Source organism: Bos indicus, chromosome 6, assembly GCF_029378745.1.
Source record: "Bos indicus isolate NIAB-ARS_2022 breed Sahiwal x Tharparkar chromosome 6, NIAB-ARS_B.indTharparkar_mat_pri_1.0, whole genome shotgun sequence".
Taxonomy (NCBI): domain Eukaryota; kingdom Metazoa; phylum Chordata; class Mammalia; order Artiodactyla; family Bovidae; genus Bos; species Bos indicus.
Genome location: NC_091765.1, coordinates 117,607,722 through 117,635,572, shown reverse-complemented (window position 1 = coordinate 117,635,572; position 27,851 = coordinate 117,607,722). Strand labels below are relative to the sequence as shown.

The following is a 27,851-nucleotide window of genomic DNA, read 5'->3' as shown; positions in this document are numbered from 1 at the left end:
CGCCGGCCCGCCGCGCCCCTCGACGTCACTCCCGGCGTGCCGCGCGCCGCACCTCCCCTCCGCCCGCTAATGTTTTGGCCGATCCAAGATGGCGGTGCAGGAGTCCGCCGCTCAGCTTTCCATGACCCTGAAGGTGCAGGAGTACCCGACCCTCAAGGTGGGGTCTGCGGCCGCGGCGCTCCCGCGCCTGTCAGGGGCCGCGGGCTGGGCGGCGACCGGGCGCGGGGGTGGGGGGTGGGGGCGGGGCGGGGCCGAGGCCGGGGCGCGGCCTGGGGCGCCGGGCAGGGGCCGAGGGCTTGGGGGCCGGGCTCTGGGGGCCGGGCTGCCCGGGGTCTGGGGCCTGGGTGCGGTGCTGTCTGGGTCCCGGGCTCCCCGGAGGCCTGGGGGCTGGAAGCCGTGCCCTCCGGGGGCCGGGGACCTGCTGGCCGGGCGGGTGCGGCGTGTGGCCGTCTATGCCCCCGCCTGCCCCCGTGACAGGGCAGGGAGCGCGTCTCCCTGGCGCCCCACTTCGCCCACTGGAGCCCGATGGTGGCCCCTTCGTCCTGAAAAGAACGCGAATCTCATCAGGGACCGTTCTGGCCGTAGGCAGGCTGGTTGCTTTGGAGGCGGGGGTCTCGGGGGTGTGGGGTCGGGGGCACCCAGCTAGAGAGAGACCATAGCCGGCGGTTGTGTCCAGCTTTCGTCCCGGAAGCTTCTGTCAGACGGTGTTGACGGATGGCTTCCAGCCTCTCATTAGGGACCTGTGAGGAGAGGCCTCACGACCCAATGGGAGCCCATTTGCGGGGCGTCACCAAACCTGAAATACAGCCCTTACCGCTCGGTCGCCAGTTGCGTGACCTTGGATGGTCACTTGGGCAAGTCGACTGAGACTGCAGTGCAATCGCTGTTCCTGGGAGAGGGACCCTCGTAGTTCTTACCTCGTTACTAGAGGGTTCAGTGGTGATTGGCTGCAATGAAACACCTGGGAGTAAATTCCTTCAACCGTCAAGGTTGTAACATTCCCAGGAGAGCTGCGGCTGAGCCTGTGTGAGTCCGAGTTCCTTTCCCTGGGGGTCAGGTAGCGTCTCTGCTCCTGGAGGGCCCAGCTTCCCTGTCCACCAAAACGGTGACAGGTGGTGGGTGCGATGTGGCAAGATTGCCATGAGCTCTTTTCACTTCTCGGGAGACCTGGGGAGGGTCCTCAACCCTTTGAGATTGTTTACCCCGCTCAGGGTGCCATGTGGGCTGTGGCTTGGGGGAGGTACTGCCACAGTCCTTACTCCTTGAGCCCTGACGGGAAGGGAGGGAGGGAAGCCCTGCATCGCTGGCGTGAACCAGAGGGCTGCTTGCTGGACCCTGCTTGTAGGGGGTGGTGTTTTTACACGCAACTCGGGCAAGACCCTGCAACTCAGAGGCCAGGGTTCTCTGCTGCCCCAGGCACCCGACTAAGTGTCCCACCCCCCTCCACCAAAAAAAAACAAAGTGTGAGTAGGGAGCCCTTAACTGCTGACCCATTATCTCACTCAGACCCCGTCAGGCCTGCCGTTCGACTGACAGACGAGAAAGTTGAGACATGAGAAGGTGGCAAACACCAGACAGGAAGGATGTCTCCTCCAAGTCCTCCTCTCTCATTTCATAATCATGAACGCAGTTTGAGTTCCAAACTTATTAAATAGACTTTGACTAAAGCAGTCATGCAGGCTTCCCAGGTGGCTCAGTGGTAAAGAATTCACCTACCAATGCAGGCAACACAGGAGACGTGGGTTCGATCCCTGGGTCAGGAGGATCCCCTGGAGGAGGAAGTGGCAACGCACCTCCAGTGTTCTTGCCTGGAGACCCCCATGGACGGAGGAGCCTGGTGAGCTGCAGTCGACTGAGCGCACAGGCGCAGAGGAGGCGTGCCGACGTTCCTAGAGGCAGAGAAACGCTCTAGTGGCACCTCGAGCCTGCCAGGTCAAAGCGTTTCAGTTCCTTGTTGGAATGATTTTGGAAAGTAGAATTTTCACAAGGTACTCTGTCCATTTTTCCCTTACAGATTGTTTAGATCCTGCAGAATAATTCCTCTCCTCTTGACACACGTGTCACTGCTGGTAAACCTTTCTCAGGACTAGTTCCTGCTGGGTGATGAGGAAGTTTCACTGGGCACAAGGGCTGCTCGGCTGGGAAGTAGACAGAGCACAGGAAAGCGGTTGCCTCCGGAGCTCTGATAGTCTCATCTTGAGCGGGGTGCAGAGGTGCGTGGGGGCTGAGGCCGGTGCTGGAAGGCCGTGCTTCTCCAGCGCGAAGGCAGGTCCTCCCGCAGGCAGTGGGGACGAGCACGCCGCGGGCAAGCCTCCTTCAGACAGGCGGGGGGTGGAGGTGGGGGGCGGTGGGACGCGGCCTGGGTTGAGGCTGCTGGCGCCCTCTGACCTGCCCTCCTCCCCGACCCCAGGCCTGGGGACGCTGGGGCGCGTCTCTGCAGTGGGGGCTGCAGGAGGCCCAGCAGCAGCCCTGGCCTCCACCCCGCCAGGTGAGAGCCGCTGGCCTGGACGCCCTCGCTGTGGGGAAGGCGTTCTCCCTGCAGCGGGTGCTGGGGACGCGCCTGGGCCCTGGCCTGGCTGGGGAAGTTCCCTGGAGTGCTGTCGGGTGTCAGGCTGTGGGTCATGCCCCCGGGCCTCAGGGAAGGAGGAGTGGAAACCTGTGAACTGGAAACCCTGTTTTAATTCGTCTTTGGAAGTGTTTTCTGATTATGAAAGCAATCAATTTGTGTTTATTCTCCAAGTTATTTTGCTGACTGTCCCATTCAGTTTTGGGGTTTTTACTTCTGTTTTTTCCCTTCAGATAGCTGAAGGAAAATCATATTTTATAGAGGCCTGTCTGTCATCCCACGGATCAGCGGGGTCCGCTCAGCCAGGATCAGGGACGTGGCGTTGGTTGTGGGAGACCGGCCCTGCACCTCACTCCTCCCGTGGGTCCCCCTGGGCCCACCCCCGGGCACCTGGAGCCTCGTCTGGGCGCCTTGGCCAGGGGTCCCCCGCATCAGCACCCTCTCCCAACACCCCCTGCTCGGCACGTCGCCCCTCACTCTATCTGGGGACGGGTTTGCCTGTGTCTTTTAATTCTCCACAGAAGTATTTAAGTTTTCTACTTTTAGCGTGGTGACAGTTTTGTTGACCAAGTACTTATCTGCAATTTCAAATCCTGGCTTTGTATTTTGCATGCCAAGTATATGCCTAAAGTTACAAGTTTCAGTTCAGTTTTCCCAACTTGGTCTCAGCTGGATTTGGGGATCCGTGTGGTCTCAGGTTTGAGAGGTGCCAGTGGCGCAAAGCACAGGGCTTTGGTGATGAGGGCATGGTGGCGGCGGGCTGGGTCTTACCTCCTTTTTCTTTGCGTGTGAGCTAAGTCGCTTCAGTCGTGTCCAACTCTGTGCGATCCTATGGACTGTAGCCTTCCAGGCTCCTCTGTCTGCGGGGTTCTCCAGGGAAGGATACTGGAGTAGATTACTGTTCCCTCCTCCAGGGGGTCTTCCTGACCCAGGGATCAAACGTGCATCTCTTCGATCTCCGGCATTAGCAGGCAAGTTCTTTACCACTAGCACCAGCCGGGAGCTTTTTACTTTAGGTTCTGTGATCACAGAGTGACCGCCTCTCCCGCAGACACTTGCAGCGCGGTTGCCCTCCCGTTCGCGGGTCCAGCCTCGTCACACCTGCAGACGCTGTCTGCTCTCACCTGAGAGCGCCCCCGGCCCAGCCTTGGCCTCCCAGAGCCCGAAGACCAAGCGCTCGCTGGAAGGCCCTCTCTGAAGCCCCGCGCCCACCCTGCACGGCCTCCCGGCTTGACATCGCTGCGTCGCTTGCTGACGCTGGGACGTGGGGTGTCATGGAGGAGACCCGATGGCACGGCCTCTGTCCCAGACCCTCCCACAGAGATGCAGCCTGACCGGAAGGTGCTCTGCACGCTCTGCAGGCTGGCTGTGCTTTAAGTGTCGCTGTATTTTAAACAGATTCAAGTCTGGGCAAGAGAGCTTACTGGTCTCCAGTTTCCTGTGTAGCTGTTGCAGTCGGAGCCTAGCCCCGGGCAGTGCTGGCCGAGGGCCCTGCCGCTGCCACGCGCTGCAGGCCCCAGACTTCGGGCAGCTCTGTCATGACCGTGCCCACCGAGATCGTCACCTCTGTGCTCTAGTGAGGCTCAGAACACAGCCGGGCCACACTCAGGGCCGCACCTGGGAGGCGAATCCCCACAGGTGCCTCCGTCGCGGTGCGCGCTGTTTGGGTGGCCGTGCGGAGGGCCAGGTGGAGCCCCGTCGGGTCGTCCCCATCACCCGCTGGGTGGAGGAGGCCTCGAGTTGGGGACCTGGGGTTCAGGGAGGCCCGGCGGGGAGGAGGGCCCTCGGGGCGGGCTGGCCGGTTTGGAGAGGAGCTGCGTGGGCTGAGTTGAAATCTTGGCAGGCCTGACCCTGAAGGCTTGTGGTCCAGCTGGAGCAGGCGGCTCCAGGCGTCCCTGAAGCCCTGCAGAGGGCAGGGGCACTGCGTGCCTGGGGCAGGGAAGAGACGGCGTGGGGACTTGGGCAGAAAAGGCCCAGGGCGGAGTCTGACGCCGCCTGCGCCTGCCAAGCAGCTTCCCCGGGCAGTCGGTTATTCTCAGGTGCACGTCGTTCAGACTCTTTGGAAAGGAGAGCTGTTCACTGTTTCGGTCACTGCAAGCTGTCACTTAACAACTGAGTGTTGCCGAGCAGTGACTGCTCAGCCGCTAAAGAGATACCTCAGTCTGTTCATTTAAAGAGATCCTTTAGTAACTGTCTCTCTCTCTGACTCTGGGACGTGTCACGCTGAGTAGAGGGGCCCTGGCTGCCCAGGGACCTCATGGACCAGAGACCCAGCCTTCACCCCTGCCGCTTTCCTCTCTCAGCCGCGGCCTGCCCTTGTGGGCGAGCTGCCCCTTCTCAGCGGGTCACCGGCCCCATCCGAGCAGACCGCTCCTGGGCCCCGGCCCCCTCCGCACCTCGGCCTGTGGCTCTCCCTGGGCCCTGCCCGTCGGAGCGGGCGTCCGGACGCCCCAGCAGCGGCTGGGCCCGTGCGTTGCCGCCAGGACGTGGCCCCGTGGCCCTGGCCTCGCCCTGGTTTCTTCTTTCTGTCTTCACTCAGCGTCTGGTGCTTTTTCTGTCAGACTCTTCTTGGGCCCCTGGTCCTCTGGGAGGGGCCGTGTCTGGGATGGCGCCTGGCCTGAGGGAGGCGGGCACTGGGGCCGCTGTTGCGGGTGGGCCTCCCCTCTGTGTGAGGGGCCCCGCGGGTGCTGGCGTCTGCTTGTTGTTGAGAGCAGCGGTGTGGGTGTGAGGCCGTGGGGGTCCTTTCTGACCGCACCCCTCTCCTCTCTGAAGGGTCAGCTGACGGGGAGGAGGGTCTGCTCACGGCCCTGGCCCTGGCCCAGAGGTGTGTGCTGGGACCTTCTGGGTGGCGAGTGGGCAGCCTCTCGGGCCCCCTGAGAGGGCCACCACCCGGCCTCGTGAGCCATTGGCTTCCAGGATGGCCCTGCCCAGTCGCTGCCCAGCAGGGCTCTGGCCAGGGCCTCCAGGTGCACCCTTGACAGGGTCTGCTGCTCACCTCGCCTCCTGCCCCGGGCCCCTCCTCCGAATCCGGCCCCAACTGGCTCCCACAGCGCGGCCGCGCCTGGCTCTCCCATGCTCCCGGCCGCACCTCACCCCCCCATCGGGGCCGCTCGTGGCCTTGGTGACCCTCTCTGAGCACCCCCTTGTGTGCCCTGACTCCCAGCGGGACCCCTTCCAGCCCCAGAGCGGTGGCCTGGAGCTGGTCAGATGTCCCGTCTTGGTCTGTCCAGCTTCTTAGCAGCTGGGGGTCTAAACTTGTTCCCGTGCCCGCCGCCTCCCCAGACCCACTCCCCATCGTCCTAGTCCCGGTGGGGAGACTTGGCTGAGTCAGACCTAGGGCTACACCGTGGAGCCCTCCTGGCCTCCCGTTCTCCCAGCTTTCCCCTCCTCACTCTGCCTGCAGGACAGACTCGCACTCTGGCCGCCTCTCGCCCTGGCTCCCTGGGCTGCGGGGCGGCCCTCGCTGTCCCAGCTCCGCTGTGCCCCGCACAGCCGCTGGGCTGCTCCCATCTCACTTGGACTGAAGTTCAGTGTGGCTCGGGTGGTGAAGAATTGGCCTGCGGTCCTGGAGACCAGGGAAGGCCCCCTGGAGGAGGAAATGGCAGCCCACTCCAGTGTGCTAGCCTGGAGAATCCCACGGACGGAGGAGCCTGGTGGGCTACAGCCCATGGGGTCGCAGTCAGACACAACCGAGCGACTGACACTTTCACTTTCCAGGGCTGTTAGAGTGGCCCCTGGCCAGCAGTGACTTGACCCCCTTCCCCCTCCTTCCAGCTTCCCCCGGCCCCCTCCCCTCCCCCACTGCTCCTTCCCACCCCTCCCCCATCTCCCCTCCCCCACTGCCCCCCTTTCTCCCATCTCCCCTCCCCTCCCCCTCCTCCCCCCTCCTCCTCTCCCACTCCCTCCCCCTTCTCTTCCCCATCTCCCCTCCCCCACCTCCTCCTCCCCCATCTCCGCTTCCCCACTCCTCTCCCCCACTGCCCCCACTTCTCCCCCCTCCTCCCCCATCTGCCCTCCCCACTCCCCCTCCCACCTGCTCCCCGACCCCTTCAGACACTGAGCCGCCGTGGCCTCCCCACTGCTACAGGACATGCCAGCACTAGGGCCCTCAGAGTCTTTGCTGCTGTTTACTTGTGCAAAGCCCTTCCCCTGTCCCTGTGCTTGTTGCCTGTGCTGAGGTGGGCCAGCGGCGTGGAGAGACTTCGGACTCCGGTCGAGCTGAGACAGGGAGCACGGAGGTGCCAGCGATACCCGTCCCTCCTCCTGCTTGGTCCATCTCACCCCATGCCCACAGGCGGGGACCAGAAACGTCATCTTCCTAAGAAGGGGGCTTAGAAATAGGGATTTTCAGCCCTTCTGTCCTTCACAAGCCTCTGCAGGGGTGTGCTGTGCCGGGGGCGGTCAGCCCAGGACAGGGAGGGGCATCTGCTGTGTGTAGGGTGCAGCCCAGAATTTCAGAGGATTCCGTTAGCTTTGTGATAAATATGTAGAAACCTCCTCTGAGGTTCTTGTGAAAGATAAAAGGCCTGTGCCATTGGCAAAATGCTTCCTTCCTGTGCTTGCGAAAGTGGCTGAAAACATGATGACAAACGAAAATGCACTTCTTTGTCAGCAAATACGATGAGGAAACCCACAGCAAACCCTGGAGAAGGTTTGAAGCAACACATCCTGAAGCAGATGACTGTGTGGGAGGGTGGCTGTAGAGCTGGACGGGAGTTACAGAGGTTTCTTGCAGGTCTCAGCGGAGGGTGTTTGCCAGGATCTGTTTCAGTCACGAAAACAGGCAGGGTTACTTTCTGTGAGCCACTGAAGGTCAAGGAGGTGCTGGAGGAAATAGTTTAACATCAGCTAATTAAGTGGGGAAATCCTGTAATCTTAAAAGCTGTATCGCTGCACGTTACCAAGGAAACATTAAGTAGGTTTGATTAATACAGGTTTAAATCTTTGGTATAACTAGATGAGGTAAAACTAGAATTTTTTTTTTATTTTTGTTTTGGGTGCACTGGGTCATAGTTTTAGCACAGGGGAGCTTTAGTTGAGGCATGTGGGATCTCGTTCTCTGACCAGGGGTCACACCTGAGCCCCCTGCATTGGGAGCGCAGAGTCTTGGCCACTGGACCACCAGAAAGTCCCAAAACCAGAATTCAGAAGCAAATGACAAACCTTAAAAAAAAAATCCACCACATGTGAACCATAAAGAGCTGGTTCCAGTTGATGAGAAAGCTCCAAGACTCTTCCTTATTGAGTGTTGGACTAGGAATACACGCGTAGAATACATGTAGAAGGAACACAAAAATGTAGAAGGAAGAATGTGTGGAGTTGAGCCATAAAATTGCTCTTTTGTGAAAATGATGACTGAATAGTCTGTAACAAGTAAAGAGATTTTAAAAAAATCCCATAAAGAAAAACTCAGGACCTGATGGCTTCTCTGGTGAATTCTGTTAAGTGTTTAAAGAAGAAGTAGCATTGCTCCCTCACAGAGAACCAAAATATGGGAGAGGAACACTGTTCAGCTTAATGAGGTCAGTTTTACCCTGATACCAGGACCAGACAGACAGACCACGAGAAAACCGCACCAGTCTTATGAATGAGTATAGGTGCTGAGCTCCTCAGCAGTGCCTGCAGACTGGATCTGACAACACATGAAAAGGGTCATGTGCCGTAACGAAGCGGGGTTCACCCCAGGAATGCGAGGTTGGTTCAACATGCAAAAGCCAGTGCATTGCCACCCTGAAAGTATAAAGGACAAAACCACATGATCATCTCAACAGACACAGACTAACAAACCCGTCAGCGTTTCATGATAAAGACCGTGAACCAGCTAGGAATAGAGGAGAACGTCCTCAACCTGATAAAGAGCGTCTCTGAGAAAATTACAGACGTCATCACACGCTGTGGTGAAACGCGGAAAGGTCAGCAAAAAGACAAGGATGCCACTCACCATTTCCATTCAGTGTTGCCCTGGAGATTCTCACTGGGGCTTAGGCAAGAAAAATAAATAGCAGGCAATCAGATTGGAAAAGAAGTGACAGTTTGCAGATGAAATGATCGTGTACATGGAAGGTCCTAAGGAAGACACGTGCGCAGCGCGCACGCAGACCTACAGGAACTGATGGTTCAGAGCAGCCTCAGGATGATGGTCTGGTTCAGAGCAGCCTCAGGATGATGGTCTGGTTCAGAGCAGCCTCAGGATGATGGTCGGGTTCAGAGCAGCCTCAGGCTGATGGTCTGGTTCAGAGCAGTCTCAGGATGATGGTCTGGTTCAGAGCAGTTTCAGGATGATGGTCTGGTTCAGAGCAGCCTCAGGATGATGGTCGGGTTCAGAGCAGTCTCAGGATGATGGTCGGGTTCAGAGCAGCCTCAGGATGATGGTCTGGTTCAGAGCAGCCTCAGGATGATGGTCGGGTTCAGAGCAGTCTCAGGATGATGGTCTGGTTCCGAGCAGCCTCAGGACACGAGACCGGCAAGTACAGATGGTGTTTGTTTTCCACCCTAGAAATGAACGGTGAAAGGGAAACGGAGGAAACAATTTTGTTTACAGTTAAATGATGATAAATTGAATTTCATCAAACTGAAAAAGCTTGTTCTTCAAAGGATGCTGTTTAAAGAAGTAAAAAGACTACTTACAGAAGGAAAATATTTGCAAATAAGTTCTAAGGCTTTAGTATCCAGAATATATAAACAACTCTTACAGTTCAATAACACAAACAAGCTGCAAAAACGAGCAGATGGTTATGAGGAGACTCTTCTGAAGAGAGAGACAAATGGCTGACAGGCACCATTGTCAGTGAAACCGTGAGACCGCAGTGAGGCTCCACTTTATACCCACGGAGTGACTGATCAGAAGGATGGACAGTAGGCTTGTTGGATGAGGATGTGGAGAAACCAAAATCCTGGTCCTTGCTAAAGGAGTGTAAAATGGTGTGACCGCTGAGGAAAGCCATCCGGTTAAGCAGTTATCGTATGACCCAGCAGTTCCCCTCTGAGAGAAATGCGAACATGCCCATACAAAACCTGTGCAGGCATCTCTCTGAAAGTGGACGCAGCCTCAGTGTCCATCTCTCTACCAGTACAGACACGAATGTGGGTCCCATAAGGGAACACCATTCAGCCGTGAAAAGGAGTGACGCGCACGCTGTATCAGACTGAACCCTGGAAACATGTCGCTCGGTTAAAAGGCCAGACATGAAGGGCCACAGAGGATATTATGTGTTACATTGATACGAAGTGTCCAGCACAGGCAGGTCCGTTTAGGTAGACGGGAGATCCCTGGCTGGTTCCTTGACTGGGAGCAAGAATTCTGTAGGCAGGAGTTTCTGTTTCGGGGTGATGAGAATGTTCTGAAAGTAGATGGTGTTGATGGTTGCACGGCCTTGGCGATCATAGTAAACACCGCTGGGCTGTATACTTGAGTTACAAAGGTCAATTTTATGGTGTCTGAATTATACGTCAGAAATTTGTAAAATAGAAAGTGATGCGGCTTACTGTAAATCGTCCTTATTCTTAAATTGTCTTTCGAAAGGCAGGCATCCTGGTTTGGATAAAGACTGACTAGTTGATTTCTTTTACAGTTGGTGCTGTCTGTATCCCTGCAGGAGAGCTTTCCCTGAGGGCCAGGAAGTCTCACCCTGTGTATTCCCACTGGGCACCTTACAGTTTTAGCATCCACGTTTTCACCTGCGGTCCCTTTCCAGGGAATCTGCAGATTGTATGAGGCGCAGGTTGGCCCTCTGCATGTGGGGTCCATCCCGGTGCCTCTGCTGCAGATGTGGTTGGTCCTCTGCCCTGAATTGCCCTGCCTCCTTGGTTGGCCATACAGACTGTGCCCGTGGGTTCCCACCAGGTCCACCTCTCCTTGGTCTCCGAGCCTCCCTGGACCAGTGCTTTGAATCAGGCACCACTGTCCATATGTTAACAAAATCATTCAGAATCTTTTTTTTACTGTGATAAAAACCAGGTGACCATCTTCATCGTTCCTGAGCGTCCAGCAGGGCTGTCGTGCACGGAGCTCAGCTCCCCCTCTCATCAGCTTCCGATGATCTGATGGCGTGCCACAGCACATGTGTTCCTCCCAGTCCTGGAGGAGGGACCCAGGGCAGGGGGGACCTGCACGCCCCCAGCACTGTCCCTCCACAGGTCCCAGGTGTGCGCACTCTGGGAGGCTTGGGGGGGCGTTGCCCCGACAGCGGAGGGGCTGAGCGCCCGTGCTCACATGTCGGGGCGGTGTCTGTCTGCTTCAGAGAAGTGTCAGTTCCGGTCCTTTGCCTGTTTTTCAGTCTGTTCTTGTCTGTCTGTCATGGGGGTCGTCAGGCTCCTCACGCAGCCAGGTCCTGTGGTTCACAATTTCCTCCTGTTCCTAGGTTGCCTTTTCCCTCTGATGGTGGTTTCTTTGGTTTCACGGAAGTTCTAAAGTTGAATGTTGCTCATCCCGTCTCTGCTGCCTGTCCTGCTGGGAGCGTGTCGAGGAGCAGCACCTCCTCCCGGAGTCTGGGCGCGTGTCGAGCGGCGCCTCCTCTTGGGTCTGGCTCTTCCCTGGTTTCCATCCTCACTGGTATCTCTTGCGTCTCCATGATTTTTTTGTCATGTGCACCAGGACTGTCTCTGAGTAATTCTCCTGCCAGAGGATTTGGCAGCTAAGCCTGAAGTCTCGCCGTTCTGAAAGCATCTCAGTTTTGCCTTGTTCTCAGTGATACTTTAGAGCGGTTCAGTCTGCAGCGTTTCTGAAATTCTATCCCTTCTTTTGGCAAAAGCCCTTCAGGAAGGCGCCTGTGGAGCTGTTGATGACAGGACAGTTGGGGACAGTGGGAGAGGCAAAGCCTGGGTGGCCTGGTGTCCCGGAAAGGACATGGGTTCCAGGAGCTTGTGAAGGGGTGACGGGGAGGGAGGCTGGGTCCGTGGGAGGCCTGGGTGGCAGAAGGGGGACTGGAGCACTCAGCACCGGGCGTGTGTGGCCCCTGAGTGCCGGGGTGGGGGGAGGGTGGTCCCTGGGGCACAGCTGCTGGGTGGGATCCCTGGGGCACATTGCCCGGCAGGGGTCCCTGGGGCACATTGCCCGGCAGGGCTCCCTGGGGCACAGCAGGCAGAGTGGGGGTCCCTGCAGCCGAGCGCTCACTCTGTCATGCAGTGGAGCCAGCACTGCCACTTGGGTTTAACAGACTGCCTGGGTTCTCGAAGGGGGTTTGCTGTTGTCAGTGACGCCCCCGCCAGCCCCTGCCCTGCGCCCCCACGGTGTCTCGCATGCTCTTACCACGCAGGCTGCTTGGCGGGGCTGGGTCGCAGATCCCAGGCGGCTCAGCGCCCTGCGGCGTCTTCCCTAGTGTGGGCGCCGTGTGGTCTTGGGGGCTCTGCCTGCCGTCGTCCCCTTGCAGATGCCCCCCCCGCCCCCCGCCCGCCGAGTCTGGTCTCCCACAGGCAGTGGTTGGAGGCCAGGTGTGCCTGCCCCCTCCAGAAATCGCATCTGGAGGCGGGGCACACCCTCCACCGAGGGGCTGAGTCACTGGTTGCTCATCTGCCTCGAGCCTGGTTCTGTGTTGGGTGCTGGTGCACGGTGCTGCGAGTGGGCCCCTCAGGAGCCTCCACTTTGCTTACAGGAGTACTGGGTCCAGAGGGCTGGCGGTGTGCGGGGTGGACCAGGGGACCAGGCAGTGGTCTGCGCGAGGCCGTGCCGTCCAGCGCTAGCAGGGGCCTGAACGGCCTGTCAGGCCGTCGCCCGTGTCCGCTGGGCCTGCGCTCGTAGCTCAGTTGTGTTTTGAGAGCCACCACCCCGCCCACAGTCATCAGGGAGCCCGAGGCCCGGTGGGTTGGCTTAGCTTCCCGCTGGTGAGAGCCGAGGTATGGGCAGCCGTGTTTCCACGCTGAGTGGGAGTGGCAGCCGGGGCATGCGGGTGGTGGCCTTCCCGGGTCTCCCAGTCTCCTGGCCAGGCCCCGCCGTCACCCCGGGGATCTCTGCTCCTGGGAAGCCCGGGCTCTGGGTCAGGCCCCATCTCCTACCTGCCCAGCACAGCGCCTGGCTCAGGATTGGTTCCTCCTGAGTGTCCGGGCCGCCAGCAGGGCCCCCGCGAGCGGTCCTTGCCTGGGGCAGGGCGGGTTTGGGGCAGCCGCTGCACAGCTCCGCGGAGACCCACCCTGTGAGCAGCGTGTGCCGGCGGGGAGCCCGGCTCTTGGTGGGGAGTCCCTCTTGGAGTCCCCAGGGCGCGGTGACTTCAGTGGCGCTTCATGGGCTGCCTGCCGTCCTGTGTTCTGGGGAATGGGCGTCCTCTGAGAGTCCATCTGCCCGTCCTCTCCTGCCTCCGCTTTCCTGACCACCTCGTCCAAGGGGCTGCTTCCTGTCTGTGCTCCTGGCCTCATCAGCGTCCTGCTCGCTGCCCCGGGGCCAGCACAGGGTCGTTGTGGGCTTTCCCGCCCCCAGCATGGCTCTGCTTTTTGGTCTTTTCCTTAACTTTGTGTTGTTCTAGATGAACTTAGGGGCGCTTCTGTTCTCCAGCACAGGGAGGTTTCTGGGGAGAGTGGAGGCTGCCCTGCGTCTCACGTGGGTTGGGCGCATGTCAGCCTTCGTGTCCTTGCCTGGGAACATGGGTGACCCTCGCTTACATGGGCCTTTTGTGGGCTCAGGCAGGTTTTAGAGGAGACAGAAGCGCCCTGCCCGCTGGGGGCGCGGACGCAGCGGCTTTCCGTCTCCCGCAGGTGCCCTACGAGACACTGAACAAGCGCTTCCGCGCTGCGCAGAAGAACATCGACCGCGAGACGAGCCACGTCACCATGGTGGTGGCTGAGCTGGAGAAGACGCTGAGCGGCTGTCCAGCCGTGGACTCTGTGGTCAGCCTCCTGGACGGTGTGGTGGAGAAGCTCAGCGTCCTCAAGAGGAAGGTCAGTGCTCTCCCGGGCCGCGCCGCCTGCCCTGCCCCCAGCTGCCAGCACCCGCGGGTGCCCCCTTCCCCGGCTGCCCTGGGGGGGAGCTGTGGCGGAGGGTGGTCCTCCCTGTTTTGCTCTGGCCTCTGCCGCCGCCAGGCTGGCTTCCCGACCCCCCTCCCGGTTCCTGCCTCCACGTGTCCTGGGCCCAGGATGGGAGCAGGTTTATTATTTCTACCATTTCACCTCAAAACAGCACATTGGCTTTCTTGTTTCTGAGGATGGTAGATATACCCCCAAAGTGAGATAAGATATTTGAAAACATTTTATCACAAGTATCAGGAGTTCATGACAGAGGAATCATCAGGTTTGGAGAACACGCGGTCTGGGGTTGGGTGGGGCAGAAGGCGAGGGATCCCTGCTGCCTCGGGAGAGCCCCCACCAAGGGCCTCCCTGGCCCAGGCCTCGGGCTGTTAAGAGCAGGGGTCTGATGGCAAGAACGCTGCACCTCTGGTGAGGGAGCCTAGAAGCGGCTTGCCCAGCAGGCGTTGGCGCCGGGGTCACAGCCGCACACTGTGCGCCATGACTCCGCCCCCAGCCTGCGTCTGGTAGGTGTGGACCCAGCAGCTGCTACCTCCGGCCTCCGGTGGAGACTGCCTTCCGTCTGAGCATCAGGTTGTTCTGCGACAGTAGCCAGCACAGTGGGAGGTGACAGGTACACAGGACACCATGACGGAGACTCAGCAGGAATAGGAGATCCGCACAGACTTCAGAGGTAGAAGCTATCTATCACACTTCACTGTGTTTAAAGGATGGAAAAACAGCTTGGAAATATCTGCAGGGGGTAGAAAGTGAAAGTGATTTGAAGTTAAAAACAACCAAGTAAAAATTCAAGAAAAGAAAGATAAATGAAAAACTCAGATTTTATTTAAAACAAATATTTTAACATTTAACAATCAGATCCAGCTAAAAGGAGAGTTAAAGAGCTGGAAGGTGGGCTTGAGGAAATTACCTGGGATACAGCACAGAGATGAAAAGAGGGCAAGAGACTGGCGAGTGGGGTAGAGCTTGCCGTGGGCCCCGAGTGCAGGGAGAGGGACCGGGAGGTTTTCACTGACGGTCCGCAGCTCAGAGACCTCAACACAATAAATGCAAACGAGCCTACCTGGGATTTTCACTCAGTGAGACTGAAGAACCTAAAAAAGCAGGTAGAGGAGAGTCCCTTTTTCAAGGAGCAGCAAATACCGTGACAGCCGACTTCTTGACGGTGGAATGTGCTGGAAGCAGCCAAGGGCTGACCAGGACTCCGCACATGGTGTCCAGTGCGTAGCCACCAGCCGCCGGTGCCACTGACGTTCCCATGGAAAAGTCACGGACCCGGTGCCAGGGTCCCACAGCCACACTTGAGGTGGTCGCCAGTGGCTGCTGTGTGGTTAGCGGGTATAGAACACTGCCGCTTGGCCATCGTAATTCTGAGCTAAATAGCCTTTAGAGAAAGTATCACAAAAGATGAAACTCAGGTTATAACGACAAGGTGGGCTCATTAACCGGGAAGCTGGACATATGTAAAGTTCTCTGCCTCGGGCAGTGCACCTTGAGTACCTAAAACAGAAAGTAACATCCCTGTGGGGAAGGACAGACCCTACCTTCGCCTTGGAAACAGTAGCTCCTCCCCTCCCCTCCTGTGTGGCCCAGGGGCCTGCTGCCCACTCTGGCCTCCCTGCTGCCCAGCCTTCCGTGGTCCGGGTAGGCGGTCTAGGTGGGTGGGCCGGGTGGGAGTCCGGTGGGCGGTCCAGGTGGGAGTCCAGTGGCAGTCCCTTGGGCGGTCCATTGGGCAGCCGGAGATCCTGAGCGCTTGTGACTGGCACAGGCGGTGGAGTCCATCCAGGCGGAGGATGAGAGCGCCAAGCTGTGCAAGCGCCGGATTGAGCACCTCAAGGAGCACAGCAGTGACCAGCCAGCGGCGGCCAGCGTGTGGAAGAGGAAGCGCATGGACCGCATGATGGTGGAGCACCTGCTGCGCTGCGGCTACTACAACACGGCTGTGAAGCTGGCACGCCAGAGCGGCATCGAGGTGGGCACGGACGGGACCCTCACCGTGTCCTGAGCCGGGCAGCCCCTCCCTCGCGTGATGACTTGGAGTAACAGGGGTATGGACGGGGTCGCACCTGCCACCCCAAGCCAGAGGCTTCCTGTGCCCGCTCCTCGTGTGTGAGCCTCTCTCTGGGCTGGGTGTGCTTTCCGTCAGTCCCTTTGTGGTGGCCCCAGGGTGCAGGTGTGGAAGCGCTCAATGCCCCAGGCTGTGTGCGGTGGTGATCGGGCTGTCCGTGGCCTGCGCTGGCCTCTGCGGGTCCACCTGTGCCGTGCTCCAGCCTTCAGGCCGCTGGCTGGGGGCAGCGGTACCCCAGTGTCCCAGGGGCAACCTTCACTGCGGTGGGCATAGCAGTCAGGCGTGCCTGGCAGGAGTGCATGGCCGGCCCCATGTGCCCACTTCCCATGACTGGAGCTTCTGGCGGGAGCTCCTCTGTTGAGGGCGGTGTCCTTGTCTCTGCATCCCGGGTCCTGCCCCAGCCGGCTCCTCTGCTGCACTTGGGACCCCCGGCCTGAGTCTCCTCGCCCCGTGTCCTCAGGCCCCCCGGCCCCCACCACAATCCATCCCCACCCAGTGTGCGTGGCTCTTGCTCGGGGCTGACAGGGCTCGGCCCTTGTGGCTCCAGACCCCAGTGTGTGACCCTGCTCCCGTCCCAGGAGGAACCTGGGGTCCCCAGCAGCGTGCCCGGCCCAGCTGCTTCCCACGGGCTCCGTGTCCTCACCTAGTTACAGCTCCAGGCCTTTCCTCCGACGTGGCTGATACACTCGTGGGGGGTTAGGGGTGGGCGTCCTCCCACTTGCACCCCAGCCCCGGGCCTGGGTGTGCCCAGGCCCAGGCTCCTGCTGTGGATGACAGAGTTGCCAGTCTCAGCTTGGTGCCCAGTGGTCCCCGGCGCCCGATCCCTAGCCCACCATGCCAGCTTCCGCCTCACCACAGGCTCTCCCTGCCTCACCTCCACACAGCCTGTCCGTCTGTCAGGCTTCACTCCTGCGCCCTCCCCTGCACCTGCGAGGGCGTGGCCAGGCTCACCCACCCGTGCTGGCTGGCAAGGCCCAAGCTCCCTGTGCCTCCTGGCCCCTGGGTGTGCTCCGTGGGGGAGAAGCGTGAAGCCAGACCAGATGTGGTGAAGGTGAGCTGTCTGCAGAGGCACAGAGAGGGGCAGTTGGGGGGGCGGGCAGGGGCTGGGGGTCACCTGTCTGCAGAGGTGCAGAGAGGGGCAGTGCGCGGATGGGCAGGGGCCGGTGTTCACCTGTCTGCAGAGGGGCAGCGGCGGGCGGGCAGGGGCTGGTGGTCACCTGTCTGCAGAGGGGCAGCGGGGGGCGGGCAGGGGCCTCAGAAGAAGGTCAGTTGGTGTGAACGTCTAGGAGCCAGTCCCAGAAGGGGTTTCCCGTGGAGCCCCAGCCTCAAACTGAGCACAGAAACGCAGCTCTCTTTCTGAAGCAGACACAGGAGGGCATTGTCCTGGCCTTGGGGTGGGCGAGGCCTCCCAGGAACAGGCTGTAGCGCTGGGGCTCCTTCTCATCCAAAGACACAGTGAAGACGGAAGGGCGCACGGGCCACACTGGTGGCTGTGGTGGGCAGGAAGCCTGGTGGAGTCAGCCGTGGCCCCGTGTTAGCCACCTCCATGGTGGCGCCTCCCGGGAGGGGGCTGTGGGTGGTGCTCTCTTGCTATGGCTCACTTTCGGCTGACTGGTTTAGCATTTTTACCGTGGCTCCCACAACCCAGGGTCCATAGTCATCAGAGGACTGTCCACAGGAAAGGGAGAGACTTGGAAAGGCTAGACTCTGGGGGTGGGTAGGAGAGGCCACCGCCTGCGAGTTAGAAAAGGCCTGGAAAGGACGGGACACAGGAGAGAAGGAAGACAGCGTGTCATCTGACAGCCTAGCCGTGGCCTAGCGGGAAACATTCTGGAAAAAGAAGACTGTGCAGAGACGGCCAAGGAAGCAGCACCAGAACACGGCTCCCTCTGTAGGGAGGGCAGCGAGCCAAGGGCTGGATTAGTGAGTCCTGGCTGGACAACCACAGGGCACTTCCTCACCTGAGCCCCACGCTCAGGGGGAAGCCGGGGGAGCAGCTGGGCGCAGAGCATGGGCTGTGGCGGGAAGCCTTGGAATCCGGTGCTGGCTCGGCCACGCTCCAGCCCTCTTTGACCGTGTCCTGCTGTCTGGCAGTTAGGACGTGGAGCCGAGGAGGGGTCAGGCTGGGGCAGTTGGGGGCGCGTCTTGCAGGCTCCAGCCAGCATCTGCCACTGTCCCTCCCGGGGCTGCTGGTGGAGCCTCTTGTTGATTTTGCTGTGAGTCCTTGGTTTCACGGCAACATCGTTGGCCGTGTGCCTCCACTGACTTTCTCTTGAAGTAGAGCAGGCATCCCTTCCTCGTGCTGTGGCCACCAGTAGGGCTCTGCGTCCTTCTGCAGCACAGCTCCCGCGCGGAGCTTGACGTGGCTATGGTGCTGCACACGGAACCTCCGTGGCGAGCTCCGAGCTGCTCTGCGTGGCCTGCCTTGGCCGAGAGAGCGCGGGCGAGGCGGTGTCCTGTCCCGTGCTCTGTGGTCCAGATGGCCGCGAGGCCTAGGTGGAGGCTCTGGAGACACGAGAGCTCCAGGGCTGTTGTGTGCTGGATATCCCTCCACCTGCTAACAGAAAATGGCCTCCTCAATCTGCTCCTGAGGGAAGAGAAACTCACTTTCTGAAATTTTCTCCCAGCGACCCCTCATTTGTCATTTCGGAACGTCCATTACCTGCCCAGTGTGGTCAGGGAGGTCCTTCTCGCTGGCTACTCCAACCTCTTGCTTGGGCCCCAAGCTTCCTGTCCCCGCCCCCCGCCCCCCCCCCCACACACTTCCTGGCACCATAGCGCCCCCTCGACTTTGCAGGTGTGAACTTGAGTGTGTGGGTTTGCTCCTGTGGGTCCCTGGCTCTGCTGGGATCCTCCAGCTCAGCGGTACTGGGCTGGCCTGCACAGATTGCACTCCTCAGGGTGGGAGAGAAGCAGACCACAGAGGCGAGAGACGTGCAGCCCCCCAGCTGCCCCTTCTCAAAAGCCTAAACTTGAAATCAATCTGCAGAGTAAAACCCATAGAAATTGAGAGTATGGACCACCGGGCTCTCCATATGTTGGCCCTGTGAGAGCTGGTGGGGCCCCAGGTTCTGGCAGGACCTGGGCTGTCCCCAGGCCTGCGTGCTGTGCAGACCCGGCCTGCGGCGGGGTGTCTCAGCACCGGATAGGGTGTTCGCATGAGAGGAGGCCGGGATGCCAACTGCCGGGCGCCGTGTCCAGCCTTGGGCGGGCCCGGGGTCCAGTACTCTGAGCCAGGGCTCCCTTCACTGCAGGACTTAGTGAACATCGAGATGTTCCTGACTGCCAAAGAGGTGGAGGAGTCCCTGGAGAGGCGCGAGACCGCCACCTGCCTGGCCTGGTGCCATGACAACAAGTCCCGGCTGCGCAAGATGAAGGTGCGCGGGGGCGGGGCTCCCGGAGGGGCGGGGCCGCGCCGGGGCGGGGCTCTACCTGGCAGGGCTCCTGGAGGGGGCGGGGCGTGCCTGGGCAGAGCTTGCAGAGCCCGGAGGGGCAGCGCCACCTGCCCCAGAGCCTGTTGTTTCGGAGTTGTGTGTGGATGCATAACGGGGGCTTGTTGGGTTTGGTGTGGGTTTGGGGCTGTTACATAAGAGGGTGGTGTTGGGTTTTGGGGGAAATCCTCCGAAGGGCACTCTGCATTGTGGTTTGGACAGATGCTGAGTGAAGCTCTGAAGGCACATGGTGTGGACCACGCATGTGCTGCCGGGGATGGGAGCGGGTGGGCCCAGCTCCTACCCACCCACTCACTGACTTAGGAAGGCACCCTGCGAGGAGTGAGTGGGTGCCCGCCTGTGAGGGTGCAGAGTTCCAGGCTGGGATATTCTCGAATACAGCCTTTCTTAAGACCCAGAAGCAGCTTAAAAAATAGACACTTAAACATAAATTGCAGAATTTAAACTTGTTTCCTGAAAGGTGTCAACGCCTTAGGGCTTGCAGAAATGCTTGATTGTATTAACCTTTCCTGCCTCCATTAGAAAAACTTTGTTCTAAACCGAGTGCCTTTAACCCCGCCCCGTTGAGCTTGTCGTGTGCACATAGTCACCAGCCAAGGGTGACACTCTCTGCCACTCAGGGCCGCCAAAGCGAGCACGACGCGAAGACGGGACGGAAAAGTAGAGTGGCCAGTGGCTCCCCTAAAGAGAGTGAGGATCTTGGTATGGAAACCATAAAAGGAAAGCCAGAATTGGTATGTAACACGCGCCCGCGCTCTGCTCCACCCCCACGGCTGTGCGCTCGGCGGGAACCAGGGCAGAAGGAAAACAGGCCTCCGGTGCAACAGGCAGTTTCTGCAAGCCCTGCTCCCTCCCCGAGAACACTGCTGCTTGGCCAGGCACGCCACGGGGGTCGGGTTGCAGCGGGGAGCCTTGCACCTGCCTGCCAGGGGGTGGGCTGGCGGGGCGAGCCCACCAGGGCAGGCTCCTGTGGTCTCGCCACGTACCCGGAGGGAACATAAGTAGCTGTCCAGAAGCGCGTCCAGAAGCTGAGAGGGCACCAGAACGCGTTCAGTACAGAGTTCCGCTGAACACAAGCCGGTGTGCATGCTCTGTCCAGCTTGTCCCCTTGTGGGCACACGTGAGCGCCGGTACTTGATCACATGTGCAGGCTGGGGGCGGGGGGTCAGGGGGCCCATGCCAGATGCCAGGGGTCCCTCAGATCCGTGCTGAGGCTCTAGATGGGAAAAGAAGCTTTGAGACCCGCATTTCCCGTCGTTGAAAATACCTCCAAAGTAGTGAGTTGAGGCGGGTTTCTGGACACATCAGGCCGGCAGGGGCAGCGTGCGTGCTGTGTCTGCAGCCTCAGTGGGGCTGTGAACGGGAGCGCGCAGAGCTGCTCAGGTCGTGTGTGATATGCTCACCAGATGGTAGCCGTCCTTGTCCAGTCTGGACACCTGCGTGTGTCCGCCCTCAGGGGACTGTCTGAGGGTTAACTTGGAGAGCAAAGACCCACCATAAATAAGGAGACACATTTCCCTGGGTTGGTTTTATAGAGCTGACCTAGGGTTTACTGGTAACGCTCCGCGACCGGGAGCCCCAGATGGAAGCGGTCACCGTTCCCTGGAGGCAGGCAGCGCCCCCCTCTCCGTCCCCGGCTCCGCCTTGCCCGTCCGGCCTCTGAAAGGGGCCTGGAGGCAGGCAGCGCCCGCCCCCCCCCCCCCCCCCCCCCCCCCGTCCCCGGCTCCGCCTTGCCCGTCCGGCCTCGGAAAGGGGTTTTTCTTCACTGGTTTATGTGACGCCTGCCACGCCACCCTCGCCCTGCCCCACCCATTTGGGGTCAGGACAGATAGCTGCCCAGGGCGCAGTGCCCTGCACAGAGGCTGGGAAGGGGGGCTTGGGCAGGGAGGCAGACCACCTTTTCTGAGCCCCTGCGGAGTGGACGTGTGGGTACCAGGTGAGTGGTTCTGCACCTCTGCTGTGCCCCTGACACCGGGCGGCACGGTCTGCAGTCAGGTCAGCCTGCGCTCCACTTGATGTGCCTGGGGCCAGGCTGGGGGCTCGTGGAGGGTGTCCTCCCAGGGTCCCTCCAGCCCAGGCCCTTGCCCAGAATGCAGTGTGTACGCCAGGCTGGGGGGCGGGGAGCAAGTCATGAGGTTGGCAGACTTGTGGAAGCAGCAGGCACGAGGCAGGGCCTCGTATCAGGGCCTGGGCACTGTGGGCACGACAGCGGAAGTCCTGAGCTTGGCCTCCGTGCTGTGTACTCCACATACTCTTTCTGGTTGGAAACACTGAGTGTTTTCTGAAGCCATGCTGAAGATGTTATAGTCTTAGTTTTTTGGTAAAATAATCCAGGTTTTTTATCTTAGGTCACAAAAGTTAATTTTGCCTGCTTGTCCTCTACCCCTAGCTGCAGGAGTTTTAGCCCAAATTGGGTTGATATTGCTAAGGTTTCAAAGTTCGCTTGGCTCCTTTCAAGCTGCCCCACTGATGCGGCCATATTAGCATCCCCCCGGGTCTCCTGTAGAGCCTCGGGACAGATGCCTCCCAGATGGAGCTGGGCCACAGCCGCTTCCCAGCACAGCAGCCCCAGCCCCAGGGCCCTCGCACCCGCGGCACATCCTGGGCTCTTCCAGGAGCCGGCCCTGACCTGCTTGTCCACCTCTGGCATCTTCGCCCGGTCCTGGCCATGTGCTGAGGCCCCGCCCACCCAGGGCCTCTGAGCTGGCTCATTCCCAGGTTCGCCGTGGCCCACACTGTGAGAGGGTCCTCATGCGGGGCTCTGTCCCCCCGGAGCCCTCAGTGTGGCCCGGGGCTGGAAAGAGGAGGCCTGTGGGTAGGAGGGAGTGGCGAGGGCACTGTGCTGAGTCTGCTGACCAGGCTGTTGCGTCCGTGCAGCCAGCTGCAGCTTGGGAGCACCCCTGCTGCTCCTCGCCCCATGTCCGCCCGGCCCTCCCTGGCCTGGCCCTGAGAGATGTGGGGTGGGGCCGGGCCATGGCCTGTCAGGACCCAGCAAGTGTTGGCGGCAGGTTGAAATTAGGATTTCAGCAGCAGCCCTGCCTCCCCGGCAATGCCGAGCTTCTGTAGCAGTGCGTGCGGCCTCAAGCCGGGACGTGGCTTCAGGTGGGCCTGGCTAAGCTGGTCCTTATCTTGTCTTCACCCTCAGAGCTGCCTGGAGTTTAGCCTGAGGATCCAGGAGTTCATTGAGCTCATCAGGCAGAACAAGAGGCTGGATGCAGTGAGGTAGGACCCCCCAACGTGCGGGGCAGGCTTCTGGGCCCTTCCCGGGCTAGGTGTGGGCAGGCGCAGCTGGTGCCTGGGTGGGGGCGGTGGGAATGCAGACGTCTTCAGGCTGCGCTTGCCTTTCCAGACATGCGAGGAAGCACTTCAGCCAGGCTGAGGGGAGCCAGCTGGACGAGGTCCGCCAGGTCATGGGCATGCTGGCCTTCCCGCCGGACACACACATCTCCCCCTACAAGGTACTGCATGCCCCGGGCTTAGGGTTGGGCTGGGCCTGCAGTCACTGCCACTGACCAGCATGGCCCGTACACCACCTAGGCATTTTTTCCCACCTTGTTCCCGTTTTGCTGGCAAAATCTTTGATCAGAATGGCTCCTAAAGCACTTCTGCTGGAAAGGGCAATTCCGAGTGCCTGCTCACTCCTCTGGAGGCCCGGTCAAGGCTGGACAGGCCTGGCCTCTGCATGGTTCTGCTGGCGTCTTTGCTGACCTCGTTTGTTCCTGCTCTGTGTTCTCTTCCCTGCGTCAGGATCACTGGGCTCATCTCCCCTCACCCCCCCACTCCCAGGATAAACACCCAAGAGAAGCCAAGCCACACCTTCCCCACTCTGCCCAGAGACAGCTTCAGCTGGATGCTAGACTCACCACCCACAGCCCCCGTCCACAAGCACAGCTCTGCCAGGTCGCCACCCTGTGTAACAGGAGCCTTCGCTCCAGTTCCCAGTACCTCGGTCCTCGCGGGGTCTGAGGTCTCATCACAGTGGCCTTGATGGTGCTGGTGCACAGCTCTTAGATTTCTCTATGGAGACTGGGGTGTGCTCTGCCACTCCCTTCTCTTCCTGAACCCTCACTCTGAGGGCCCGTTCTGTTGGTCTAGCTGCTGCTCCGTGTGGTGGAGCCCACCCCCGGGTCCAGGTGCTTGTCGCCACAGCGTCCACGCCTGGTAGCCGTCCTCTGCTAACCTCTCCTGGCGGCTGCGACAGCACACCACAGACCAGGGCTGTGAGCAGCAGGGTGGACTGCTCAGGGTTCGAGAGGCTGGAAGTCCAAGGTCAGGCGCCAGCCTGGGTCACTTCTGCTGGGTCCTCCCACAGTGGGAGGGTCGGGAGCTCTCTGGGGCTCTTCTTAGAAGGACAGTAATCCCATTTGTGAGCCCCTGCCCATGACCTCATCCCCTCCCAGAGGGCCTCTCCCAGCCGTCACTGTGGGCCTCAGTGTTTCAGCGGTGTACTTGTGGGCAGAGGGTAAAACCCTTGGGTGCTGGACCCACTGTGTCCTCTGGGCCGTGAAGCTGGCCTCTGTCCAAGGCTGAGTGTTGCCCTGCAGCCCCGCTGCCCCTCAGTGTTGTGTGGGAGCCTCTGGGCAGACCCAGCCCCCACCGCCCAAAGTGCCTGCAGGTCCTTTGAAAGCTGCTGGAAGCTTCTTCCCAACTGAATTCACACTTTCTGTGGTGTTTGGGAATGTAATAAATCAGCAGGTCACAAAGATCTTCAGGTCTAAACTCAGATTTTAACTCATAGCGTTTTCTCTTCAAAGTGCAGCAAAGGCTGGCTGCCCTTGGGGGTGAGCTGCCCAGCTCAGGAGGGTGTGGAGCACGTCTCTTCACTCCTTGGTGAGGCCTCACAGCAGCTCAGGAGGGTGTGGAGCACGTCCCTTCACTCCTTGGTGAGGCCTCACAGCAGCTCAGGAGGGTGTGGAGCACGTCCCTTCACTCCTTGGTGAGGCCTCACAGCAGCTGTAAAGAGCCAGGCAGCAATGTCATCGCTGCTGTTGGAGCCAGAGGGACCGAGCCTCGGAACAGACCCCAGGGCGGGCGTCCCCTCCCCTGGGCAGAGTTCTCCACAAACTGGGACACAACAGCCTTTGGCTGTTAAGGTTGGTCTGGCAGGTTCAGTCACTCAGTCATGTCTTACTCTGCGACGCCATGGACTGCAGCACGCCAGGCCTCCCTGTCCATCACCAACTCCCAGAGCTTGCTCAAACTCACGTTCATCGAGTTGGTGATGCCATCCAACCATGTCATCCTCTGTTGTTCCCTTCGCCTCCTACCTTCAGTCTTTCCCAGCATCAGGGTCTTTTCCAATGAGTCAGCTCTTCATATCAGATGGCCAAAGTATTGGAGTTTCAGCTTCAGCATCAGTCCTTCCAGTGAATATTCAGGACTGATTTCCTTTAGGATGGACTGGTTGGATCTCCTTGCAGTCCAAGGGACTCTCAAGAGTCTTCTCCAACACCACAGTTCAAAAGCATCAGCTCTTCCATGCTCAGCTTTCTTTATAGTCCAAGAAAGCTGGTCTGGCAGGTTAAGTAGCACCAAAGAGACCTGGATGACAGGAGTGCCATGACCCCCCCATGACAGGTGGGGGGTCCCAGGTACAGGAAGCTCAGAAACAGAGTTGGGACGGTTGTCCTGGAAGCAGGAGCAGGGGACCAGACACTCCTGACACGTGCTGGAGCCGCCTCATTAAGGGAGTGATGCCTTCATCCCTTGTGGCAAGAGGTCAGACGTGTCCAGATGGGTCACAGTGGGAATGGACAAAAGTACTTTGTTTTGAGAGGGGCTGTAGCAGAGTCTCGGAGAAGACAATGGCACCCCACTCCAGTACTCTTGCCTGGAAAACCCCATGGACGGAGGAGCCTGGTAGGCTGCAGTCCATGGGGTCGCTAAGAGTCAGACACGACTGAGCGACTTCACTTTCACCTTTCACTTTCATGCACTGGAGAAGGAAATGGCAACCCACTCCGGTGTTCTTGCCTGGAGAATCCCAGGGACGGGGGAGCGTGGTGGGCTGCCGTCTATGGGGTCACACAGAGTCAGACACGACTGAAGCAACTTAGCAGCAGCAGCAGCAGAGACTGCAGGGCTCACAGCTGGTGCTGGGTGTGGCAGCCCCTAGGGGTGGTCCTCCTTCACCATGGACCGTTGGATGAAAGAAATGTTAAAAATCACTTTGTAAATGTTGGAAGTGTGATGTGCGCCCTATGCCAGGGCTCTGAGGAGCTCACAGAACCTTTGACTGCCCTTGCTTGGCTGCCTTCCCCTCCGTTCCTGCCCCCACCCCTTCTTGAGTCTAAACCTAGGTGGTTTTAGGGACCAACATGAGCCAGATTTAACTTTCTATTCTAATAAGCTGTTCCCTGGAATAAGGCTTCTCCTTGCAAACCTTAATGCTCTTAGCAAGAGGTTCTGGACCTTGCTCAGTGAGTGGCTTTCCTTCCAGCCCCGAGTCCTTGACTTGTCTCCGGGCCACAGGACACACACTCCAGAGCATCAGCGTAGGCTCAGAACGAGTCGGTGTCCCAGAAAGGGAGTCAGCGGTGGCCTGGCAGCGGGCGGAAGTCGAGGCTGTCCTCTGGGCGCCGGCGCGTGGCTGAGCGGGGTGGCTCTCATATTGCGTCTGCCGGGAAGAGACTTCGAGCTTGTTTCCTGTTATCACGACTCTGCCCCGCTTCTTCCAGGACCTGCTGGACCCGGCGCGGTGGCGGATGCTGATCCAGCAGTTCCGGTACGACAACTACCGACTGCACCAGCTGGGAAACAGCTCAGTGTTCACCCTCACCCTGCAGGCCGGCCTCTCGGCCATAAAGACCCCGTATCCTGCTCTCGGGGAGTGCTCCCCACGTGCCCCTCCGAGTGCGGGGCTGGTGTCCAGACCCCGCTCCTCACCAGTTAGTCCCTGTCCTTGAAGCTTGTGCAGTGCCCCCAGCCCCCAGCCCCTGCCTTAATTGCATTGCAGCCCCAGTGTTGAGACAGTGCCAGGAGGGCTCCCGTGCCCAGACAGGGACCATAACGCTCAGTAGCCTCCGTGGGGTGCTCGGGACCCTGGGACCTCGGCTGGCCCACCCTCCTTAACCCGTGCGCAGGCAGTGCTACAAGGAGGACGGCAGCTCGCGGAGCCCTGACTGCCCGGTATGCAGCCGCTCGCTGAACAAGCTGGCGCAGCCCCTACCCATGGCGCACTGCGCCAACTCGCGCCTCGTCTGCAAGATCTCGGGAGATGTCATGAACGAGAACAACCCGCCCATGATGCTGCCCAACGGCTACGTCTACGGCTACAACGTGAGGGCCGGGGGGCAGGGCCTGTGCGGAGGGGGCGGGGTCACGTGTGGGGCGGGGCCAGGGCAGAGCGCCCCGCGGGTTGGTGCCTGATCTGTCTGCCAGGCAGGTTGGGGGCAGTGGAGAAAGCTCAGGACTTCTTGGCAGGGGTACCTGCAGAAAGTGACTTTAGTGAAATGAAGCGATTTGTTTCCTGAGAGTCGGTTCTGTGGGTTTCTCATAAGAAACCTTGATGTAAACTGGATTGGCCCTTCTTAATGCGCCTGGTCTTTCTTTTTAGTCCCTGCTCTCTATCCGGCAGGATGATAAGGTCGTCTGCCCGAGAACCAAAGAGGTCTTCCACTTCTCCCAGGCTGAGAAGGTGTACATCATGTAGGCGGTCGCCACGCCGAGCGGCCTCAGGCCCCTGCCTACCTGCCTTTCTGTTTCTGCGACCAAAGATCAGTGAGCGACGACAACACTCCTGGGAAGAGAGGAGGAAAGATTTAACAAGCGTGCACTCGATTTTGAAACATGTCAGCTGTTGACGCTTCTGAAGTGCTTTCACCTTTCAGAGAAACTTCTTTACAGACTGACCATGCGGAGGGAGGCTGGAACCTTTCACCACAGGAACTGATTCCTTCCCTGTGTTCTCACAGTCCCTTCCCTTCTGCTAACAAGTAACCCTCCCCCCCCGCCCCGGGGCGGACTGGCCCTTGGCCATGGCCCGGGAGCAGTGGTGGCCACGCCAGACCGACCTGTGGTGAGTTGGTGCCACGAGGGACCCTGTCACTTCTCTGTAGAGCTGCTGCCAAAATGCGGGCACCACGGCTGCAGGTGGCGCTGGCCTCCAGGACCGCTGCCTGCCCGGGGCCGCACCCGAGAGGCCGCGTTCAGCCGTGTGGGTTCAGGGTGACGTCCCTCGCGCCGCCTCATCTCCTGCCTGAGAATGTATCTCGTGGAAACCCACTGGACCGGTGTCTGCAGAGGCCTTGCCGACGGCTCAGTGACTCTAGCTCTAAACACTATTCATTACAGAAGCCAGTAGTTCAGTTGAAGTAACCACCAATGACTTTTCAAATCAGACGAACTGTTGTAGTTTACACGAAACCGTATGGTAGAGGTTTGTACTCAGCGCTTATTTTTGCATGTTGATGTTGATTAGCTAATAAACTGTAAACGTAAGACTCGCCAGTAAAGGCGTTTCTACTTTTTCTTTCGGGTGCGGCGGCAGCACGTCGGACCCTGTGGGTGGTGTCTGCCGCCTGGCTGTTAGTTCAGGGTGGGCCCCGGGGCGCCGGAGAGCTGCACTCACGTGATCGCGTCCTGCCCCAGGGCACCCTCAGCCTCATGGCATCCCTAAGCAACCCCCGATACTGGGGGTCCCCCTGGGGTCCTTCGTGGCATCTGAAGCGCCTCCTCCCGAGCAGGAATGGGGGCTGCTGTGCAGCCCTGCCTGCTGACCATCAGCAGGAATGGTGCCCTGGGAGGTTAAGGGTTAGAACTCGGGGGCCACATCACGGTGGCCAAAGAGGGCTCGGAAGCAGCTGAGGCCGTCTTG

At 59.7% G+C, this 27,851-nt stretch overlaps 1 protein-coding gene and 1 long non-coding RNA gene across 11 annotated transcripts; one reads left to right on the top strand and one right to left on the bottom strand.

Moving 5' to 3' along the window:
- On the top strand, positions 1-27,489 carry MAEA (macrophage erythroblast attacher, E3 ubiquitin ligase). 5 transcript variants are annotated; one of them, XM_070791947.1, is made up of 10 exons: positions 1-157; positions 13,250-13,432; positions 15,285-15,488; positions 18,839-18,961; positions 19,657-19,770; positions 22,182-22,258; positions 22,386-22,494; positions 25,714-25,847; positions 26,119-26,314; positions 26,592-27,489. In XM_070791947.1, exons 1-10 carry the CDS (start codon positions 89-91, stop codon positions 26,685-26,687), a joined length of 1,305 nt encoding a protein of 434 aa, XP_070648048.1. In that variant the 5' UTR covers positions 1-88; the 3' UTR covers positions 26,688-27,489. The 5 variants fall into 5 exon arrangements, with proteins under 5 accessions (XP_070648048.1, XP_070648049.1, XP_070648050.1 ...); XM_019963182.2 differs by lacking the exon at positions 1-157 and adding an exon at positions 1,965-1,988; XM_070791948.1 differs by lacking the exon at positions 19,657-19,770.
- LOC109560718 (uncharacterized) lies at positions 6,675-18,236 on the bottom strand. Of its 6 annotated transcripts, none has more exons than XR_011567324.1 (4): positions 16,756-18,236; positions 16,459-16,644; positions 14,049-16,348; positions 6,675-9,058 (listed from the first exon to the last, which is right to left on the bottom strand). It is a non-coding gene; the product is annotated as an uncharacterized lncRNA (long non-coding RNA). The 6 variants fall into 6 exon arrangements; XR_011567322.1 differs by lacking the exon at positions 6,675-9,058 and having other exon boundaries at positions 13,727-16,348; positions 16,756-17,092; positions 17,546-18,236; XR_011567320.1 differs by lacking the exon at positions 6,675-9,058 and having other exon boundaries at positions 13,727-16,348.
- Positions 27,490-27,851: the final 362 nt, after the last annotated feature.